The 25,117-nt window shown below is 36.0% G+C and overlaps 1 protein-coding gene across 1 annotated transcript in view; it reads right to left on the reverse strand.

Moving 5' to 3' along the window:
• The window catches only part of LOC145692677 (uncharacterized), a 1,521,027-nt gene that overhangs the window by 1,345,171 nt on the left and 150,739 nt on the right, over positions 1–25,117 (reverse strand). The window contains exons 30-35 of the mRNA XM_081768059.1: positions 23,606–23,650; positions 16,055–16,081; positions 13,625–13,741; positions 7,214–7,288; positions 5,980–6,051; positions 2,693–2,758 (exon numbers count right to left, since the gene is read on the reverse strand). Of these exons, the coding sequence (XP_081624185.1) occupies positions 2,693–2,758; positions 5,980–6,051; positions 7,214–7,288; positions 13,625–13,741; positions 16,055–16,081; positions 23,606–23,650 (402 nt within the window). The remainder of the gene's footprint in view (positions 1–2,692; positions 2,759–5,979; positions 6,052–7,213; positions 7,289–13,624; positions 13,742–16,054; positions 16,082–23,605; positions 23,651–25,117) is intronic.

Below are 25,117 nucleotides of genomic sequence, written 5' to 3' on the forward strand. Positions count from 1 at the left end.
AAGGCATACAAGATTACAATCCTACAATAGCCTTATTAACATAATATTTTAATACGATACCATTATTCTAAAATAAAATATACAAGAAAGTAAAATAAAATATTATGTAAAACAAGCTACAGACAAAACTAGACAAGATAAAAAAATACAAAATACAAATAAAGTAAAGATACAACAAACAAAAAATAAATGTAAGTATAAGCACTTTCCTGCAACTTGTACATATATTAGAAATGCACTTCAAATATTAATTTGAATTCATTATTTCAATTTCAATTCACAAATATTAATTTCAATTCAATACTATTCCATATAAAAGGACATACCAATAATGTTTTAGTTAGTGTTTTTATCTTTTGAGTGTACACATTACGAGCAAAATCCATTTCAAAACATTAAGCCAGAGAGCTCCAAATCCGTACATAATTGTTTAATTTTTACATGAAAATGTGATTCAGTATCAAAAAATATATCACAATATTTCGACACAAAATTATACAGTTTTAAAGTTCTAACAATCGATGAATTTTTGTGTTGAGTAGTTCTTGAAAATGAAACACAAAAAAAAGAGATCGTATCTAGGCCTAAGGCCTGGTACATATAAAGAAACCTGAGAGAGTAAAGAAGGACAATCTATTCTATTGTTGAATAGTTTTTCAGAAAAATTAAGGACAGTACTGATCGGCGAACTCTGAGTGAAGTTAGTCTAAAGTATTCTCTTAGTATAGTATTGGATAAATAATATGGCCAATATCTATTATTAACCTTGTAGTACAGAAACCGTAAAAATTTATTTTGTATATGTTCTATATCATGTATATGTTCTTTATAATATGGATTCCAAATAATAGCTGCATAATCCAATTTACTCCTAATTAAACTAATATAGAGAATTATAGGAATTTCTGGTTTCTTAAAATACCTAGTATTTCTAATTATAAATCCTAGCAACTTGTTTGCATTACTTACTAACTCCTTATAGTGAGTTGTAAACGATAATTTTGAACACTACTTGTGGTGAGATCATAAGAAAACGAATTTTCAACTATTATTATTACCTAAATTCTACACATTTTAATACCTATATGACTGGAAATACGTATTTTACTTTACGTTGTTTTATGTCATATCTAAGCGGCCATAACATCCCCATATCATGTAGCGTCGGTGGACCACACCTCGCCAAAAATTGGCGGTCCCGGAGCAACGATCCGCAGTGGCCCCACTTCCGTCTGGAAAATTATACCACCAGCGGCAGGGACGCGACGAAACACCAATGGAACATAAACTTACTAAACTAAATTATGTTAAATCCCTACGTACATGATTTGTTTACATTAAAATGAGTCTAAAAAACACTAAAAAAACGTTCCCCGGGTTGGGTGAGATTCACTAACCTCATGGTTACTAAGCGGGTATTCTTCCGACTTCTTCACGGAGGCGATGAAGAAGACCTCGCTTGTAGAGAGATAAATCGTTGAGATCTTTTTAATTTGGCCAATCAGAGTGCTCCTTTAACAATGTATGTTCGACGATAACCGTTTAGGAGCAGATACAATGCGTTTGTCATGTAATTTTATAACAAAATGACGCGCGTCTATTTACCTAGATACTTTATTTCATAGTTCTCCCATATTCACTTCCTAATGATCGGCAACTGTTGCCATCTAAATTTACACAATTGTACGCACTCAACTCAAGATTTTTCACTTCATGGTGTAGAAGCATGGGTTACTCTTGACCCCGAGAGCTCACTTTAGGAATAATTTTTCAGGAAAAATAACATATAATAATAACCGTATGTACATGACTGGCGATAGTTCGAGTTGATCCCTTCGCGATTCTCCGTGGCGAATCGGAGGAGCACGAACCAAAATGAAATCCTCGCTGCTGAGTGGTAACTTCAACACTTTGACTTTAGATATCTGTTTTGACTGGACGAAACTCTGCCGCCAGTGGCACACTAACGGCAATCTTTCGACGCGTTGCTATTTCGACGATGAAGATTTACCGGCAGGTAGGCCACTAGGTTGATGAGTTGATTTTGAGTGTAATGTCCCTTTCAGCAGCGAGGCTATATTCAGACGGGACTACTGATTAAAGTGGAATCCGAACCACATAAACTCCCATCGATAATCGAGCCTGGGTCTCCTACGCCAAAGGCGCGTACGCTAATCGCTTAGCAGGGGGCGCGGTGGCTCAGTGGTAGAGCGTTCACCTCCGGTGCTTGGGGTCCCTGGTTCGATCCTACCTCGCGCCGTGTGGACTTTGTGGTGGACAAACACCGTGCTCGTGGGTTTTCTTGGGGTTCTCCCGTTTCCTCCCACTTTCTTCATTCCACCATTTCACTCATCTCTCATTATCACCGTCTCCTTTAGCCTAACCGGCATAACCGTGGGAATTAAAACTTAAAGATTTAATTTCATTTCATTTTTTGCTAATCGCTTAGCCACGAAAGAGCACGTAGGCCACTAGGTGTTGGCTACTTTTTCGGCATGTGGACCGTACTTTTGAGCATAAATAAAAATGTCACATTATAGCTTCCACACCCTATTTAAAAAACTGAAATGATATATTTTTTAAAAAAATATTGAGAATAATGAAATAAACCACAATCCATAAATGTAAATTAAGAAACCTGAGGTTATCAAACAAAATACAGGAAAGGTATATAAACGTGAGTTCTACTTACTTATATAATGCCATAATTTGAATTCACGGACAAGTCTCATAAACAATTTCTCCAACTGAAGTCGACCTGAAAGAATTTAAAAAAAAAATCTTTTAGAAAGATGGAACATAATAGTTATGTTGGTACTGAAACAATAAATATTTTGCTACAAAATGTTTGTTCAGATTCAGTTAATTTGTTAGTTAAAACCAACGCCTGTGCTAAAATAGAACAAACAGAGGGCAAGAGAGTTCTGCATGCATTGGTACGAAAATTTATTTGGAGACGTTGTCGTCCAAAGAACAGGGTATGAAAAAATATTTAAGTCTGATTCTGTTTTTAAAGGGGAATCAAGTGAGATACAAAATGACTTCATTGAATGCTTATCATGTGTTTTGAACAATATAACTAAAGACAAAATTTTACAAGCAGAGTTTTACAGTATAAATAGACGAAATAGCATATGTTTGTTATGAAACGAAGATAAATTGATAGTCCGTCTTCCCCACCTGATCACGCCCAATTGAAACAATGAAATTGCATTACGGCGAATTAAGATCAGCTATGAGTCACATACGAGTTTCGTTATGAAAATTTAGATCTGGATCAAGTAACTGCTGTCGATGGTCTACAATTACGTTTAATTCACGTGAATTTGTCTTCTTGTGTTTCTGTATAAAATATTTATGTCTATCGATAATTTGCTTCATATTTTGCCAAATAATAATAATAATAATAATAATAATCCGATGTCACGCTTAGCTACAAAGGAGTCATGTAAACATTGACTGCGTTCAGAAGAAACTGTTCATGATTTGATAAAATATTAGTTCGTTGCAGTTCGGTGATAAGAAAAAGCAAAGCTTAAAAAGCTACTCTCCTACGAAATTTTGGATACACTTGAAGTTCAGAAGGAAACGAGTTTTCCTGATTTATTATCTTTGGAATCTGTACAACTACTTGACTGTGAACAGTTTCAGAATTACAATAGTGATTTTCTTAGAAAGAAACTAGAGAATTTTCTTAAACTGTATCCCACTTTCGATGGTAATCAGCTGTGTAATGAACTGACAATCATCTTTTACGACGAAAATCAATATCTTAGACCTATTTACTTCAATACATATCATCAAAACGGCCTGCAAGAAATGTATATAGAATGTCTTCGCTTGTTACATGTGTGCTTAAGTATTCCAGTTACTACAACACCATGGGTGCCTGAAGAAAATTAAAACATTCCGGAGGAATATAATGAGTAACGACAGGTTAGCTTCAATCGCTACAGAAATGAACTCTGATGGATATTAGCCACGAATACAGCTTTCAAGAACAAAGTAATACACATATTTGATGAGAAGAAAAACTGACATTTGGAATTAATTTACAAGATGATATAAGTAATGGAGGTATTATTATTATTATTATAACACTGGGCCTACCCTCTTGTAACAACCACCCTTCGCCACTGCGCATGAAATGTGCAAAATTGTTGAAAATTTAAGATTTATTGTCAACCAAATGATGTTGATAATGGCGTATTTCACTTAATAAATAAAATTGAAAATTTTACGATTATGTAAAAACAATCTAATCAAAACAACCAAAGATCACAAAGTTCTTTAAGTTAGAACATATAATTAAGATTATTACTCCTTATGTGGTTTTGTTTGTTAATTTAGTATATGTGGTAATGTACTGAAGTTTTTTGTCACATGCTGCTTAATTTGTGTGTGAATAATAGTGGTGGGCACGAAAACTGGTTTTTCGGTTTTCTCCAAAAACCGGTTCGGTTTTTAATCGGATCCGGCTTTCTACAGAAATAGTTTTATGTGTTTTAAAAAAAATTCACCGAAACCAGTTTCGGTGAAAACCGAATCGGTTTTGAAGAAAACCGAAACCGGTTTTTGGGGAAAACCGAACCGGTTTTGAAGAAAACGAAATGTCGGCTTTTCGGGTTTCGCTTTTTCTAGAAAGCGGTTTCCGGTTTTTTATAAAAACCGGTTTTGCCCATCCCTAGCGAATAAATGTCGTTTGTTTGTCTGCAGAATTGAATCACAAAAATAATATGTTCACTTACAGGTAACGTCTAATGCATTATCTTTTTCATGTACAGTAGTTTTGTTCACTTGATATTTGCATATCTCAAATTTTGGAAAATTCGAATTTTTTCACGTCTCCTTGGACTTCGAATTAAAAAGAAGAGTTAAGTTTAGAGATGGCCTTCCGTTTTTTATAAAAATTAGGAAATTTCAAAGGAGGAATGAGGTAAGAAATGATAGTAAGACTATCCATGGCTTTGGATTGATTATTTTAACAAAAGAAACACTGACCAAAGCTTAAAACCCACTTCTTTTAAAAAATTATAATTTGTAACTTTCGGATATCGAACATATCCTTCTTCAGACAGTGTCTGAAGAAGGAATGTTAGATATCCGAAACCGTTACAAATTATAATTTTAAATAAAGTGGGTTTTAAGCTTTGGTCTGTGTTTCTTTTGTTAAAATAAGAAATGATGATTGGGAGTTCTTATCTGATGTTTAGATGTGTAAATTTGGGAGTAAAGTTATGTTTAATATGGGAAAAGATATGTGGAATGGGGTACTATTTGGAAGACGCGGAAGATTTCGATGATTCAGTAGCATAGTAGTCGTATAGGATAGTGAATGAGTACGTTGAATTTGATATGTCCGCATTGAGTTTCACCGAATTATATAAAAATAATGAAGAGAATCTATTTAATTTTTTTATGAGAACCACGGGTTACTGAATTTAAGTGATAATTGAAGCTTCTATAAGAACTGGTTCCAGTCACTGTTTTAGTCTGACTAAAGTCTCACCGAATAACGTAACCTAACCTAAACTAACTAAACCAAACCTAACCTAACAATTTTTCATGTTTTAACTGCTTTTTTGTAGGTTTGAAACTGGAGGGGCACCTCTAAACTTGAGTCAAAAACAACCTGCTGAACATGTAGTTCTATTCAAACTTATTGAAAATCGCCTTTAACAATTAATGTTTAATATATAAACTAATTGTCTAATAAATAAAAGGAGGGGCACCTCTAAACTTGAGTCAAAAACAACCTGCTGAACATGTAGTTCTATTCAAACTTATTGAAAATCGCCTTTAACAATTAATGTTTAATATATAAACTAATTGTCTAATAAATAAAAGGAGGGGCACCTCTAAACTTGAGTCAAAAACAACCTGCTGAACATGTAGTTCTATTCAAACTTATTGAAAATCGCCTTTAACAATTAATGTTTAATATATAAACTAATTGTCTAATAAATAAAAGATACTTACTTGTGTAGATATCAGTATCATACCAAATTTGTACAATATACTCCAGAAATTTGTTTCTGAGTGCTTCATTTCCTATAAAAAATAAAATTCAGTTGACTTCTCATTTGTCTTTGGAAATCCGAAACATAGTACAAAAATGACATTCTTATTATAAATTAATTAGATACTCATTTAACTATATATGCACATTACATCTTAATAGTACCATAAATGATTTTCCATCAAAATGAAGCATTCTTTGTTCATATACGAGGGTCATTCAGATAGTAATCCCTCCGAACCCACTTCTTGGCCAATAGTATTGCAAACATTCTGAACTCTTTATTATATAATGGACTGATGTTTAAGCTATAGAATGTCACTTGTTTCACCTTCCTATTCCTTCTTGTTCCAGAGTAATGGAGCAATTCATGGTATCTAGTGGTGACGTCCGGTTGAAACAGCGGACTGTCATTGAATTTGTGACTGTCGAAGGTTGTGAGCCCAGGAACATTCATCGCCGGAGACGAGTCGTGGATGCACCGTCACGATCTAGAAACGAAGCGTCAGTCGATGGAGCACCACCACACGTTCTCTACTTCGCCGAAAAAAATCTAAGTTATCTCATCTGCTGGAAAGTGTTGTTAACATTCTGCCTATAGTCCGGATCTTGCGCCCTGCGACTTTTGGCTCTTCTCTAAACTTAGGGATCATCTTAAGGTCCAACGCTACAGTTGTGACGAGGAGGTGGAGGGAGCAGTTCGGCACTGCTGTAGCCAGCAGGCCCTACAATTCTTCATCGACAGCATGAAAAATCTTGTTTCGCTTTGGCGCAAGTGTGTTGTCCATAATGAGGACTATGTTGAGAAATGATGCCACCATTTGTATCTGACATTGCAAGCTTTCCACTGGTACCTCTATTGCTGTTATCTGTCAGACACAAATATAGATATCACCTTGGAAGCATTATACCCTGAATCATCCATATAAATAAATCTTCTAAACACAAGCATTCCAGTTGAAGAAATGTATTTCAAATATAATGCCAAAAGACCTAATACACTATCAGCACTAAACCAACAGACCTAATGAGTCTGACGAAGCTAATAATTTTCCGGAGCCGAAACTCAGTTTTGTAATCTGTATTTCTTGAACTGTAATGCTGTCTTTTTTCCACAAAAAACTAAAATGTGTATAAAGAACTAAAATGTGGAAATTTTCATAATGATTCAAACTAATTTATGCTATCACTTACGTGGTTCAGCTGTGTGGGATGACCAGAATGCTAAAAATTCTTTTTTGAAAATCTCCAATTGCTGATCTTCAGAAACTGAAAAAATAAAATAATTAATCCTAGTAAGAAAGTAAAGTTAAGTGTGGTATATCTTTACTTTTAAGAACTCCTACTCTTGATACATCAAAGTTCATCTTGGTTCTGTGTCTGCTTCATCACATCATTCCTCAAGAACCACCACAAGCTGCTCTCATCACTACATCCAGCCGGCTATGCCCCTCAATTTTATCAGTAAAAAAATTAAACAACTCAATGGCGAAAGCATGTTAGATCATTTGCTTCAAATTTTCTTACCCTATACCGTCCAATCCTTCATTTCAAACAAAAAATATCTTGCTGATTTTTATATTAACCATACTCTTCTGTTGTCGATAAAGATTTTACGTTTTGCCCTAAAATAGTTTGAAGGATTCCAATCATTTACCCTTCCAGGGGTGCCCACAGAGGGGGGCTATGACGCAAACTGCGTCATTGAAATATTTGGGGGGGTAAAAATCTATATAAATATGTTTGAGGGGGTGTAAAAATGAATCGAAAAGATTTTTTTTTCATGGAAGAACACCTACGGATAGACAATTGAGGGGGGGGTGCGTCATAGATATAAGGGGGGGTGGGCACCACTGTTACAATAATCCTTCGCTAGGGAGGTTGTGGCGGTTTCAATCTGAAAATTGTAATTGTAAGAAACGACCATAGTTTCAGCATGTAATTTCCTATATGCTAGTGGGTCAATGATATTCTAGGGTGGGACCCGAACATCCATGTCCTCCCTCTAGATACATCTATGCTTCCAGTCTTGCGGACTCTCAATACGAGAACTGGTTCCTTACAAGGTTTCACATCTTTCCCGAGGAATAACCAGGAACGTAAAACTTGAGCTAAAGTCATTGTATCACTTTGACCTTCCACAATAATTTACACTTCTATATTGCCGAAAATATAGGGTGTTTCAAAATGAATATCGGAGTTTTAAGGTTTTGTAATATTTATTACAGTTATAAATAATGCATGAAATGAAAGAGCAACTCAAACAGGTTGTACATACGAATGCGCATGCACTGCTTCCTCTTTCTGCCATTAGAAAGTGCAAAGAGGGTGACTAGTGAGCAGGAAGTTTTTTGTGTTTTACATTTTGCAAAGACTGAATCTGTAGTTATAGTGCAACCACTTGTGTGGAGAATTTTAAGGAGATGCTTACATCTATCTCCTTATCGTTTGCAGTTGCTACAAGCTCTGAAGCCTAGAGACTATGGTTTACGTGCCAACTATGCAAATGAAATGTTGCTGCATGACGAAGAAGATTATCGTGTCATGTGGCCATGTGAACACTCATAATGTTCGCGACTAGGGGTCAGCAAATCCTCATGAGATGGTACAATTACAACGAGACTCCTCTAAATTGAATGTGGTTTGTACTATATCCCAGTGGAAAGTTAAAGTTTATGGGCCTTTCTCGTTTATCTACTCGATGTGTGTCATTTGACGAATGATGCTCACATTGAACATTTGTAGCAGAAACTATTTGAGTTGCTCTTTTATTTGTTGTATTATTTATAATTGTATGTTAAATGTGTTAAATACTACAAAACCTAAAAACCCCGATATTCATTTTGAAACACCCTGTATAACTCTTCTGTTCAAGTTCTATCAACCATTATCGACACTCCTGCAGTACTTATCCCTCTCTATCTGTTTTAAAGTTAACAAGCTATCACAATAATACACTTGTAATTTCTTCAAACTCCTTTCCCGTCCTTCAAAAAAAGAAGGAAAGTCATTTAGATTATTCTACTATTCCGCAAACTGCTTCCCTGATTTCAACTGTCTATAACAACCTACCTCAGTATGCTATTCCTGTCTCACAAACTATTTATTATTATTGCCAATTTCTTCTCTTTATTACTCCTACGTACATCTCAATCTCCAGGTCTACCATTTACATTATAAAGGTAAACAAGAAAGTTATGTCGCTTTTTCACCCACCACCTTCGAACATCGATATGTCACCTAAGACGTACCTGGAAGATAAAAACTAGTCCCCATCAGCATCGACGACCTTCTGCGAATGTTCTGAAAGGTCATCAATTTCATTGCGGTAGAACTTCGTGGGCCGTGAAGTAAAGAATGCATTTTGCACCTCTACTAGGGATTTGAACTGACGTTCTCTAAGGTGATTGTCCAAGAAATGCAACAAGTGTTAATCTTATGGTGTAATGTCCGGAGAGTTTGGCGGATGTAATAGTGTTTCCCATCCAAGATGTAGAATGATGTCCCGAGTCATTCTAGCCACGTGAGGCTTAACGTTATCTTGTAACAGGAGGACCCCTTTGTGACTCCAGAGTTTTGAGTTTTTCTTCAATACAACTCAACTGCTGACAGTACAGAGTTGCATTGATGCTCTGACGAGCTGGTAGTAGTTCCCGGTGCATGATGCAGCGAACAGTCCAGCAAACACACAGGAGGACCTTCTTGTGGTGCAGTGCTAGTTTCGGCTGTTTTAGAACCGGTTCATGGGATGCTAACCAATGATCACGGCGCCGTGGCACTTCGTGAAGACCCCACTTCTCATCACATGTCAACACCCTGTTAAGAAATGGCTCGTTTCCTCAGACGGGACAGCAAAGAAACACAGGCGTCTATTGCCGTTGCGTTCTGGCCCGGAGTCAAATCTTGTGGGACCCATTGAACCAACTTCTTTTGTTTCCCAAGTTTATGGAGATGCTGTTGAATGGTTTCTCCACTCACACTGAATTGTAGTCCCATTTTCTCACAACTCTTGCTACTGTTCCACTCAATTGCTGCTGAAGATATTCATTTTATTCATGTGTTGGTCTTCCGGTACGTGGTGCATCTCGGAGTGTTTCATCACCATCCCTAAACTTATTAAACCACCGCTGCACTATCCGAGTAGTCGCGACATCCTCACCAAAGGCCTGGCATATCTTCCGCTTCCTCAGCGGTTTTTGACCCCGTTTGAAATCGTACAATATAATGACTTATAACACTCTGGGGAGATACTATGTTCACTCTGTACTTACGCAAGTTCATGGTGTAACTGAACGGCCATAACCTGTTAGTATGTTGGATATACCCACACCAACAACTGACCTTCGCCTTATTTCCATTCGCATCAACTCATGGTGTGAGGGCCAACTGAACACATACCTCCACAATAAAGCGACAGAACATTCTTGGTTACCTTTATATTATTTATAATTTTTTTAATGTATTCATTAATTCATTCAATGGTGTTTATATATTTTTATTCTTCAATCCTTTTCTTCTACATTATGCAATTAAATCTCTTCATTTATTATTTCTTTGATTTCTGTATTCTTACCAACTTATCGATTCCATCATTATTACAGTCTTCGTTTAAATTCCATTTACTTTCAGCATGTGATTTCCTACGTAACAAAGCAATTAAGGACGGTGTCCAAAACAGCATTTCAGATCTTGTTTTTTTCCTTTCTTTCTCCTGTTCCTGCCCCCTCGCCCTTGTTTGATGAAGTGTACTTACTTCCCTTATGTTGGAAATTCATTTTTTTTATGAATTTATTCTGTGGTAATTCATTTTCTGTTTCCATTCCCGAAATTTCTTTATTCCCACTATATTCCGGTGCATCAAAAAGGACTTTCCAACTTTGAAAACTCATTCATTTATCTTACAGAAGACATGGTTTTGGTGTCGTTTTACAGCAAAATACATCAAGTTTTGACTTACGTATTACACTAGTTCAGAAACAAGCCACCGCACGCGCTAGCGGCAGATGCAGCAAAAATGGCTGCCTTTATCGGTCCTGAGCGTGCTAGCTGTGTGTTTTGGTTTGAAGAATCCAAAAAATGAAATGAAATGAAATGAAATCTTTAAGTTTTACGTCCCACGATTATGCCGGCTAGGCTAAAGGAGACGGTAATGATGAGAAATGATTGAAATGGTGGAATGAAGAAAGTGGGAGGAAACGGGAGAACCCCGAGGAAACCCACGCGCACGGTGCTTGTCCACCACAAAGTTCACTTGGCGGGGGCTGGAATCGAACCCGAGACCCCAAGCACCAGAGGTGAACGCTCTACCACTGAGCCACCGCGGCCCCTTGAAGAATCCAAGTCTGCGACGACTGTGAAATGAAATGAAATTTTTGAGTTTTACGTCCCACGGTTATGCCGGTTAGGCTAAAGGAGACGGTGATGATGAGTAATGAATGAAATGGTGGAATGAAGAAAGTGGGAGGAAACGGGAGAACCCCGAGAAAACCCACGCACACGGTGTTTGTCCACTACAAAGTTCACTTGGCGGGAGCAGGGTTTGAACCCGAGACCCCAAGCGCCAGAGGTGAATGCTCTACCACTGAGCCACCGTGGCCCCCTCTGCGATGACTGTGCAAGTAAGTTTGGTACAAAATACGGAATATATATTAAATCGAAACTGGATGTTCGGTAAAACACAACAAATTTTGAAGTCGTCCCCGTACGTCTGAAGATGTTGTAAAGCAAGTGAAACTAATGGGATGTGTAGCGCATCACAGGGGGCGGATCCACGGGGGAGCGATCGGGCCCCCCGAAGAAAAAACTTTCTTATTTTTTTATATAAATAAAACCCATCCCAAAGTTTGGAGCCCTTAAAAGTAGCAGTATGACAACCTACCACCCCCGCAGAAGTCGGTCCTGGATCCGCCCCTGCCGCATCAACAATGGAAGTCACATTGAACTTCTTTTCGCATAAGGTAAAAAAGAAAAAAGATGTATTTTACTACAAAATCATGTCCGTAAGCTAACTAAATAAATCAGTATGAGTTTTCAAAGTTGTAAAGTTCTTTTTGATACACCCTGTATATATAATATAAATTCTGACTGACTAATTGAATGATGAAGGCCTAGACTAAATTGTTTAAGTTATAAATTGAAATTTGGACAATGAATAGGATTTGCGACGTAAGCTACCACTGAGGAAGGTTTTTCGTAAATTCGACGTGAAAGTGAGGAAAGGGTGATGGATGTGGCAATTAATATAACACAGGTGTCTGTTGGATATGTCTCGTAATATTTTAAGCGTAGAGACATGAAATTTGGTACTTTCAAACTAAATAAACACAATAACACACTGAGCAAGGCTTTGTGGTAATATACATACATACATATATATATAAATCACGTAATTGTTTCAACATAATACCTGCGTCTTCATCAGACTTTCACTCTTTCTGGCTACTTGTACTTGGGAGTTGGTTACCTCTTATATACTTCCCCAAGATCAACTTTTAATTATTCTCCGTCCCTTCATTAGAAAGTCACACTTGTGTTTTTCACTTTTACAAGGATAGGATGATAAGGAACAGAGGTCATAGAAGCAGAGAATAGGACACTGGTGAGAAAATGGAAAGAAGCCAGGAATATTATGAAAGCAGGAAAGAAGGTGATGAATTGGAATGAAGGATTCGCAATAAACAAAGAATGGGAGAAGATTCTACTTAAAGAAGAAGAAAGGAGAAGGAAGAAGAAAGAAAGAGAACAAATTAATAAGGAAACGTAACAAGGATAATTAGAGGTCAAGAATGCATTCAGCAAAAACGTACATTTTTAATTGGACATGTGTGCAGCTGAGCAAGTAAAAGTGAAAAGCACAAGTGTTACTTTTTAATGAATAGGCGAAATCTAATGAAAGTAGATTTCCAGGAAGTATATAAGAGATGACCAGAAGGAGTAGAAATCTGATGGAGACACAGTTATTGTGTTACCACATAGCCTTGCTCAGTGTGTTTAATTTGACAATAAGAAAATAAGGCCTGATAGAATACTTATTAGACTTTTCATTTTAAAATAATTAAACAAATATTTCATCTTTTTATTTTCATATTTGACCTAGAAGGGAAGAAGGAGGGTTATGATTGATCTACTAAGATGCCCGAATCTCGAAATTCCTTAGGATCAGAGAAATGAAATTTGGTATTTAAAATCTTCATATGAAATAATTAAATACTTTTTCAGCATTTTCCTGATACTTGACCCACAAGAGAAAACATAGGGGTTGGAAATTCGACGTGAAAGTCATGAAATGATGTTTACCATTATTACAACTATATGTCCATATTTCACAATTCCTTCAGATTAGAAATGTGAAATTTGGAGTTTTGGATTTTCATTTAAAATAATTAAAAACGTGTTTCATTGTACTTTGGCAATTGACACTAGAAGGTAAGGAAAAAAGGTTTCGGGGTTATACTAAAGTGCCCATACAAGGATTTAAATTTTGAACAAGATTTTAAAATACACAAAGAGAGCAAAACTTGCCCACAGCAACAGTGTGAGCATTTGCTAGTATATACTGTATATATATATTGCAGAATAATAATTTTAAAATATTCAGAATAATACCTTCGGCGTGTTTTGAATTGTTCCAAATCTCAATAAACTTGGTGACAATAAACTTCCGTATTTGATCCATCAACATATCCCGTAATATATCTTTGTCAGTTTTATTAGATGCTGGCTCTGCAAATAGGAAAGAAAAAAAGTTAAATTAATTTGATCACAGTTTCAAGGTTAATTTATGTACCTATTAAAGTAGAAATAATTTAAAATAGATATTTAAAACTAATATCGAGGAACATGTAACTGGGACGTGTCCCATCGGCTGATTCGACTATATTCTCATGAAGCGAGTTCTTGCTAATATGCTTATAATACACTCATTTAATTACATAGTTTGTGAGCGTAACAGGGAAGTGAGACAGAACTTTAAAAAAACTAGGAAAAAGCTTATGGACAATTAGCCAACGAAATCAAAATTTATGACGCATATTATACATTTCCAAGAATTTATATGAAAAGTTATTTTCCATTGAAGACTATCTGTATTATTAAAATAACATTATTCAATGTGAATCAATCCCTTAAGATGAGATATTGAGAAATTATTCATAAGCATTATTTCGTAGGCTCGTACACACACAAAATACAAGAACGTCTTCAACCATGACTCCATTTATGTACATAGGCAAGTTTTGAGATCTGATTTTACAGAACGACATAACAAACGCATCACAGTCAGGATTGTGAAGGTGTGTTATGGTTATCGAAAATGAATTAAAACACAATGTACGTTGTCCTACTGTATTTCGATGACTATTCTTTAGGAAATTATATAAATCAATCACGATCTTTTTTCCTAGTAGAATGACCTTGACTTAATAGTGAATTAATGTAGCTTACTATGTTCGTCCCTTTATCTCAGATGACTAAATGCTAATGACCTTGCTTCTTGCCCTCACGGTGTGGATGGAGTAAGACTTAAGGGTTAAATATTTCGTCAAGGTTTTCATAATCCCAGTCTTTGGTTTACCAAGTAACCTTGGGAAAGGGATACACAAAGGTATAAAGCATTAAGATTAACTAAAGCTATCGCTTGTAATAAATTAACAAAATAGTCAACAACTCAATAAATATGCCAAAAATCATCAACTCGTGCAAATGGAAAGAAACTAGACGTCAAAGTGTCCAGGACAATCTTCAAATTTAATAGATTGTTGTTATAATCCAGTCACGAAACGCTGTCTTCATATCTTCATTCACGTAACTTGAATTCACAGTCAAGGTAATATAATGTAGCTATAATTGTGCAGGCAGTATTTTGAGTTGGAGATTGAACTAAAAAGTCCGAATTCAAAATACTCTCTCCCCTGTCAGTTGACGTAATATTAGTATCGTGCTTGCTCTTATTATGTTCAAAATCAAAATATTCACTTTCTAATACGTCGAGTCTGGAGACAGAACCGCTCAAGTTACCAACAGTGAATGTGTTGTAGAGTCTCTCGGGACATTTGAACATTTTGGAGTGTTTGAATGAAAGTCTTTCGTAAAGAAACATTGGCTGAAGTTCATTTCGATCGGCTGTGCAAGTCCTGCTGCACCGAAATGGAACTTTTGCATTCGTCATTTCCTGTGAAGAATCTCCCTGTAGTCGAATCAATAACTACAACCAAGGCCTTCGGCATTGCTCCAATCAATTTCCTGGGCCAACTGCGGGAATGTTACTAATCAAGTTAACGTCCTCAAGATTCATGGATTCGACAGTGATTTCAATTATTCTGGACATTTTATTTTCCTCCCTCTCACCTCCATGTTGATGCTAGCTGAATTTGAACTTGAGCAGCATCACGAGTGTCACTATTCATCTCAGCAACCCGGAAAACTACGGATTCTATACTAATATCGGTTGTTTCCTACTGTTTTTACATGTCGCCCCTTGTACCTCCTTACAAGTACTAGGAGTTACTTGCCCCTATAGCACAACATCAGAAGCGGTACGTTTCATCTCAGCAACCTAGCAAACCACGGACTAGACACTAAAATCGGTTGTTTTAATACTTTTACATTTCATACTCTTCCCATCGTCCTCGTGGTGCTAGGGCGTCTTTCTTCAATGTATCTGTTTCCAGATTGTAAGCCATGAACCAAGTTTGAGAAATTGTTCCAGTTTTGCTGGAACATACATACATTTAAACATAATAAGTATATATATAAAATAGACTATTTTGTGATTTATTAACAACCTCTTAACCTTTGTGCATTAGTCTCCTTTCAGAGCTGTCACCTCTTAGTCTCCTTCTCTGTACTAAATTTCAACTCGATTGGCTAAGTATTTTCTGCTGCAATGAAATGGAATTATTACATTCGTCATTCCCTGGGATGATTTCCCTTATAATTGAATCAATAAATATAACATTGCAGAATATATAAGGCCAAAAATTGTATTAACTGTTTCTTATAGAGCGTGAAAAGTGAAAGTAAGAAAATTTTCCATACCTGTTGGTTCTATCTCTCTAATGGGATCTTTGTACAAAAACAAAAGAAAAAAAGAAAAGAAAAGAAAAAAAAACTATTAATACCGAAAATAGATAACACAGTATTATACTAAATTTTACAAGCAACATTTGCGTCAGTGTTGTAGTATGTTAATTCTGGTAGGAGTACATATTCATAGAAGTATATGAAGTTCGAAATATGTTCCTCACTGTTAGGAGAATATGTTTCACCGTTACAAATATTTTTATCACTGTTAGGAGTGTATATTTCATCGTTATAAATATGTTTATCGTTGTTAGGAGTATATGTTTTACCATTAGAAATATGTTCACTACTGTTAGGAGTGTGTTTCACTGTTATAAATACGTTTATCATTGTTAGAAGTATATTTTTCATCATTAGAAATATGTTCATCTCTGTTAGGAGGACATGTTTCACTGCTATTAAATATGTCTATCACTGTTAGGAATATATGTTTCACCGTTAGAATGTGTTTATTACTGTTAGAAATATATATTTTACCATTACATATATATTTATTACTATTGGAAGTATGTGTTTCACCATTAGAAATATGTTCATCACTGTTAGGAGTGTATGTTTTACTGTTTGAAATATGTATGTTTATCACTGTCAGGAATAGTTATATCATAAATACTGTCACAAAGTTTGGAGTGGCGCTGTAGGCATCCAGAGTGGTACAGTGCTGTCATCTGTGTATAAAGCGGAAGATGCATGTAGTGTGTGTTTGACTGTTCATGACATACGTTGATATTGTAATGAGTTCTGATGAAGTGGGGCGATTACGAAAATCGTGTAGCAGTAATTGCAGTACACAAGGTCGGTAGGCAGCAGGTGGGATTTTCAACCTCCTGAAACCCCTACAAATCAGCAAGAGATTTGTATATCGCGCCATACAGCGATACACCAAAACTGGAACGGCAGCTGACCGCGCAAGGAGTGGCAGACCACGAACGGTACGAACCCCGCAGGTCCAGAAAGCACTCGCAGCAAGAATTCGAAGAAATCCTGTTCGAACGCAAAGTGTGATGGCTGCTGATATGAACATCAGCAGAAATTCCATGTCTCGTGTGTTCAGGAGTGACCTGCATCTACGGGCGTATAAGAGGCGGACTGGTCACTTTCTGACCCAAACATTAATGGCGCAGAGGGTCCTTAAATCAAAGAGACTGTTGCGACGTTACGCCAACAATCTGCACAGAAAGATTCTGTTCACTGACGAAAAGGTGTTCACAATTGAGCATGCCTACAACGCCCAAAATGACCGTGTGCATGCCACGTCATCTACTGCAGCTGCTGAGGCAGCTCCAAGGGTACAGAGGGCACATCATCCTGCCTCAGTGATGGTTTGGTGGAAAGTGAGCTACTCAGGCACAACCCAGCTGCATTCTTGCAAACAATGCAAACAAGGTGTTAAAGCATCTGTCAAGGTGTACCAGAACACAGTGCTAAAAACCTATAGTGAAACCACTGTCTGCTACCATGTTCCCTGGAGAAAGGTGGACCTTCCAGCAGGATTCCGCTCCAGGCCACAAAGCGAAAACAACCAAGGACTGGCTGGCACGGAACGTCCCCGACTGCATTTCTACCGCTGATTGGCCTTCTAGCAGCCTGGACCTTAACCCGTTGGACTCCAAACTTTGGGCAGTCCTTCAGACAAAGGTCTGTCATAAACGGTATCCATCTGTCGACAGTCTGAAACAATCCTTGACCCGAGCAGTGAAAAATTTTCCCATGGACGTGGTGCGTAATGCCATTGGCCAGTGACCAGACAGACTTCGTGCCTGCATCAAGGCCAAGGGGGGACATTTCAAAAAATGATTCGTGCCTCAGGTGTACAACATCTCAATGTAAAACATGATCAAAGTAAATCGCCTTGGTGTTAATACTTTCTGTGTTATTCACATTCAAACTTGTGACAGTATTTATGATATAACTAGGTATATGTTTCACCTTTAGAAATATCTTCATCACTGTTAGGGGTATATGTTTCACCGTTACAAATTATTAAAATATTCAAATTGACTCATTTATTTCTGGACAAAAATGTATTCGAATTTACCAATTCATAAATTTGAATATTCCAATTTTTCCTTTTTTTTTTGTAATTTTTCGTCAAAAGTATACGCACAAATTGGTTAATTTACTCCTGAGTTATTACAAATTCTGTGACGAATTGTGTATTCAAACAGATCAGTTTATTCCAAAGTTATCGATAATTCTAGAAAAGTATATTCAAATAAATTCATTTATTCTAAAGTTATTCGTAATTCTATACCAAAAGATCAATAAAATTAATCGATTCTTTCTGGAATTATAGGTAACACTACGGTGAAGCAACATTCAAATTAATGAATTCATTAATTGGAAATTTATTTTGAAGTTATTGGTAATTATATATCAAGATTATACAAAATAATCAATTTGTAACGGAATTCTTGGCAATTTTATGACAACAGGTTTATTCAAATGGGTCAATTTGTTCCAGACGTTATACGTAATTCAATTAAAGTATATTCTGTTTCTCAATTTATTCTGGATTTATTAGTAATTCTATTACCAATAAATTATTCAAATTAATCAATTTACTTCTGAAGATACAAAACTGCGTTAAATAATTGCGGAAATCAGTAATTGTACCAGAACAAATAATAAAACTAATAAAGAAATATTATAGTTATTGATACATTCAAGAAACATTCAAATTTGTCAATTTACTCTGGAATGATTGGTAATTCTATGATGAAAAGTATTTAGATTTGTCAACTTCGGAATTACAATTGTCAGTTGTAGTTCTATAACGAATGGTTTGTAAACAGTGGATTCATTCAAAGGCTATATGTAATTCTAAGGCAAAAATATATTATTATGTACCGGTATGTATTTTGTTCAAATATATTTTACTCAAATTGTTTTCAAAAATGCACGAGGGGGAAGGGCTGGAAACTTCATGAAATCATCAAGAAGAAATAAAAATTGAAACATATCATTGTAGTCATTAGAAAGGTCATATATTGTGAACCTCACATCCCGTATATGATCATTTTATCATTGTTATTTCCTTTGTAACAGGTTCTGTAAGAAGATATGGCGGAGGATCTAAGGAAATTCGAGAAGAATAAGCTTCGCAGTGTCATCAAGGTTTTTGTGCTGCAAGACAAGTCCTCTATGGAAATTCATAAAACATTGCAGTATACTTTGGAGGAACATGCTCCTGGATATACAACAGTAGCGAAGTGATGAGGCGTTTTAAGACTGGTCATCGTAAGACTGAAGATGAACCTCGCTCAGGCAGGCCTTCAAGTGAAATGACCACGAAAAACATCGACAAAGTGCATGACATGATCATGGAGAATAGGCGCCTATTGATCAAAAACATTGCTGTGTGGGGGAGAATATCGCGCGACCGTGTGAGTATCATAATTGCAGAATATTTGACATGCGGAAAGTCAGTGCCAAATGGATCGTAAAATGTTTGAATGCTGACCAGAAGAGAACACGGGTGCAGATGTCACAGAAAATTTTGCAAAACTTTCAAACCCCTGGTGAGTTCTTGCGCAGTCTGGTGACAGAAGATGAAACATGGCTGCACTACTATGATTAATACACTAAACAGCAATCCATGGGTGACGCCACAATGGATCTCCTCGACCGAAGAAGTTCTGAAGCCAAAGATCAGCTGGGAAGGTGCTTGCATCGGTATTTTGGGATAAGGGCGGTGTCATCATTATCAAATATCTTAAAAAGGGTGAAATCATCAATGCTGGGGTTTATTCCAACTATTTGATTGAGTTGAAGGAGGCTCTAAAGAAGAAACGTTGGGGAAAAGTGAGTAGTGGTGTTCAGTTTCTCCAGGACAATGCATCCTCCCACATGGCTTATTAAACCATGCAATTGCTGGTGGATCTGGGCTTCACCTGTGTACCTCACCTACCCTACTCACCTGATCTGGCCCCCTCCGACTATCACCTCTTCCCATATCTCAAAAAAACATCCCAAAGGAAAATATTTTCCTTCCGATGGGTCACTCATTGCGGAGGTGGAGGGCTGGTTTGCACAGCAGAACATGAAATTCTATTTGCAAGGATTAGAAATGTTGCAACATCGTTGTGAAAAGTGTATTGATCTTCGGAGGGAATACGTTGAATAGTGTATTAAAATGGTTCTTCCAGGTAAATTTCTTCTAATGACTTCATGAACTTTCCAGTCTCCCCTCGTATTTTATTCAAGCTGTCAACTTATTTTGAAGTTATTGCTATTATTATTTTTTTTTTCGTCTAAAACATACAAATCAGGCAAATTACTTTGGAGTTATTAGTAATTATTTCATTTAAAAATGTATTCAAATGAATTAATGCATTTCATAGATATTGGTGTTGGTGATTCTATAAAAGTATATTTAAATTACCCCAGTTATTATAGAGTGATTGGTAATTCTATAACAACAGATCAGTAAAATCGAGCCATTGTTTCCAGATTTATAAGTAATTCTATGGCAAAAATTCAAATTGATTTATTTAAATTTTCGATTTATTCTAAAGTTATTGATAATTCTATATCAAAAATATAAATATTCATTAATTAAATCCGGAGTTGATAGTAATCTTATGACGACAGATTTATTCTAATGGATCGAAATATTCCGAATTCATTTTAATTAAAAAAAAAAGATGTATTCAAATGACTCCAGTTATTATGGATTTATTGGTAATCATTCAACAAAAAATTCAAATTAAGCAATTTACTTCGGAGTTATAAGTAATTCTACGTTGAAACACACTCGAATATGTCAGTTAATTCTGAAATTATTTGTAATTACGTACGAAAAAAATAGAACTTGAATAATCTCTTCCAGATTGCCGAAATTATTGATAATTCTTTGATAAAGAAGTATTCAAATTGCTTCAATTACATTAAATTCGTGATTGGAATATTCGTCTTCCAACTGTACCATCGTTTGAATATTATACTACAGTACGTTGTTCATTAAAATGATCGTACGTACAATAATGATCTTCCCAAATCTGTCGCTTCCAAAAATATGCAATGCTGAATTGAAAGTTATAATCGAGTAATTATTTATGAAACAAATCTATGCATATGGGAAAAAAATAGTAATGGAAGTTCAACATTTGTCTAAATACATCCAAGTTTAACACCTACTGCAAACATTTCAGCTGTAAATTCTACCATATTCAGTAATATGCACTAACAATTAAGTCCACTACATTTCGTCTTAATTTTGCACACTACAATGTATTTTTTTATTAAATAATACAGCCACACACAAAAAATAGAAGTTCAGTACCTGACACCAGGGTATGGATTCAGTCTATTTTGTTACACAGAATCCAGATTTCGAAACCCCAAAAAGATCGATCGTGTCAATTTTTTTGTTATGGGCGAAAAAATTGGATAGGGAGAATATACGTAACACAGATATACATAAAAAGCAAAAGTTCTGTGAGTGGACTCCAGGGTGTGGATGTGGTGTATTTTGTTCCACAGAATCCAAATCTCAAAACTCCAGGACGATTGAATGTGTCAATTCCCTTTTATGAGCGAAAAACTTGAGCGATTTTGGATAGAAAGGAGACATGTAACACAGCCATACGAGAAAACAAAACTTCTATCCAGCGGACCACACCGTATGGATTCGATGTATTTTGTTACACAGAATCCAAATCTCAAAACTCCAGGACGATTGAATGTGTCAATTCCCTTTTATGAGTGAAAAACTTGAGCGATTTTGGATAGAAAGGAGACATGTAACACAGCCATACGAGAAAACAAAACTTCTATCCAGCGGACCACACCGTATGGATTCGATGTATTTTGTTACACAGAATCCAAATCTCAAAACTCCAGGACGATTGAATGTGTCAATTCCCTTTTATGAGTGAAAAACTTGAGCGATTTTGGATAGAAAGGAAACATGTAACACAGCCATACGAGAAAACAAAACTTCTATCCAGCGGACCACACCGTATGGATTCGATGTATTTTGTTACACAGAATCCAAATCTCAAAACTCCAGGACGATTGAATGTGTCAATTCCCTTTTATGAGTGAAAAACTTGAGCGATTTTGGATAGAAAGGAGACATGTAACACAGCCATACGAGAAAACAAAACTTCTATCCAGCGGACCACACCGTATGGATTCGATGTATTTTGTTACACAGAATCCAAATCTCAAAACTCCAGGACGATTGAATGTGTCAATTCCCTTTTATGAGTGAAAAACTTGAGCGATTTTGGATAGAAAGGAGACATGTAACACAGCCATACGAGAAAACAAAACTTCTATCCAGCGGACCACACCGTATGGATTTGATGTATTTTGTTACACAGAATCGAAATTTCGAAACCCTAAGACAATTGTCTGTATCAATGTTGTTTTATAGGCGAAAAAAAAAAAGAAAACAAAAACAAAGACGGTCAATTATCTTGGGGTCTCCAAAGTTGGATTTTGTGTAACAAAACACACTGTATCTATACTCTGAAGTTCGACGCACAGAAATTTTGCTTCTTTGTATAGCTGTGTTATGTGTATCCTCCTTATCAAGTTTTTCTCCCATAACAAGAAATTGACACGGTCAATCGTCTTGGGGGTTTTGGAATTTGGATTCTGTGTAACAAAATAAATTGAATCCACATCCTGGGGTTCGGTGCACAGAACTTTTATTTTTTGTGTGTGGCTGTTTTATTTATAAAACAAAAAGATGCATGTGGAAAAAATAGTAACGGGAGTTCAACATTTGGCTAAAAACATCCGAGTTTAACACTTACTGTAAACATTTCAGCTGTAAACTCTGTATTATTCAGTAATATGCTTTTGCAATTAAGTTCACTACATTTCGTCTTAATTTGGCCCGCCACAATGTATTTTTTATTACATAATCAATAACACGTACTAGCAGGCATCATTAAAACGACACATACCTAAATATTATTACTTTAAAAATTGAACTTTCGTCATCCTTTCATTGGTACAGGGTGTTTCAAAACAACAACGACAACATTTGGGAGGTGATTCCTGACACCAAGATAACTCGAAAAGCATAGACCAGCCTGGGTCTACAGATGCTTCCTTTTGGAGTCATAGGCTGCCGAAATATATAAAAAAAAATGCAATTTAAACGTCCATAGTTCCAATACTATGGTACCTACCGTAGTCGTGTCAAGATTTCACTTAGGAACTAATATATGCCCTATTCAAATATCCATGTTTCAGAATCCTGCGACTCCCGCAACAATTTTTATAGAGGGAGTTTGGCTAGGGACATACTCACTCACCAACTACCTCCATAAAAGTTGTTGCGGAAGTATCGCAGGATTCTGTATATAGGATACACTAAAAACTCTAGCAATTTTAGTAAAATTATCTCATGTTGCACACATGTAAAACTGCATCAAAAATAAAGAAAAGTTACTTTCAAAAATATAAACTACTCTTGATACTAGCTAACGATTGGAAATGATATGAATAAAAATGAAAGAAATTATAAGATGCAAAAAAAGTATTTACCTTCATTTACTGATGGTCCTCTTTCCTTGTCATTTTTCTCCAAATCTGACAATTAAAATAACATTTAACAATTAATAGAATGAAATGTTATCCGAAAGTTGAACAAAACTGATATAGTTAACAGAAAATTGCTTACTTACCAATAAATCTTCCCACTGAGAAATAAAACACTCTCCACACGTTTCGAAGCAAGCTAGTTTCATCGTACGGTGACAAGGATAAAAACGAATAAAAGAAAAAGAAGTATAGAGAAAGAAATATATAAGACAGAATGAATAAACATTGCGTAAAAGATGCTAAAATACCACGAGCAGAGCACAGTGCGAAAGAATGAACTAAGTTGAAAGAAGCGAGATTGCTATGTTGCGCTTCCACTATTGCCAGATCCAAATTATACATCAAAGATAGGCAACCAGATAGCTATCAATGTTGCCAAAATCCAGATTTAACGCCAGTTCATATTTATGAACACATCAAGATTTTGGTATAGCTGGTATAGAAAAAGAAAATTGGTTCAGCTCTACTCTTTAATTTAGACTATCTTTCAGTTGCATGATCTTTGATGACTTTTAATGATGAACATGTTTCCTAGAGTTGATTTCTCTAACAAAAACAAAATTTCATCAAATATTCATCTACTTTTATCATTACTATCAGTGAAATATCAAAGCTAAATCATGAGAATATCCCGTGGAAATGTACCCTTACGGGTCAGAGTGGAACAAAGAGTACTTGAAGATTTGATCATTTCAAATATCTGGGAAGTATTTTAACGAAAGACGCACACTGCACCCAAGAGATCAGGTCGAGAATTGCCATAGCCAAAGAAGCATTCAACAAGAAAAGGTCACTCTTAACTAGCAGGCTCAATATTGGACTTAAGAAGAAGTTGGTGCTATATGTGGAGCATTAGACTGTATGGTTCAAAGACTTTGTCATTACGGAAGTTATAGAAGAAATATTTGGAGAGCTTCGAAATGTGGTGTTGGAGGAAGATGGAGAAGATAAAATGGACAGAAAATTTAACAAACGAAACTGTTTTAAAATGGATAGGAGAGAAGAGGGCACTTCTATCTAGCATAATTCATAGAAATGCCAATTGCATTGGACACATCTTACGATGAAATTATCTTCTTCATACCGCCATAGAAGAAAAGATGGAAGGAAAGCGAGGAATAGGAAGAAGAACACAAGTGATCGATGATTTGAGAAATAGAAGAAAATATTGGGAGTTAAAAGAGGAAGCTGAAAATTGAGAAACATGGAAGAAACATTTTCAGGCCCAAACTGAAAATTAAGAAGAAAAAGCAGTCCTCATGAGTCCCAAGACTAGTGGCTACGATGTTTACCTTCAATGCACGTGATCCCAGGCTCGATTCCCATTGGGTGAGTACAAGAATTTAATTTCGCATTACTCATTTTCATTAGCCATTTGTCTCGTTTAGCCAAAAGGTATAACGTAGAAGATTAATCTAAAGAAATTCATTTAATTTTGCAATTAATTATTCCTTA

This window comes from Thermobia domestica, chromosome 8 (assembly GCF_964235325.1).
Source record: "Thermobia domestica chromosome 8, izTheDome1.hap1.1, whole genome shotgun sequence".
NCBI lineage: Eukaryota > Metazoa > Arthropoda > Insecta > Zygentoma > Lepismatidae > Thermobia > Thermobia domestica.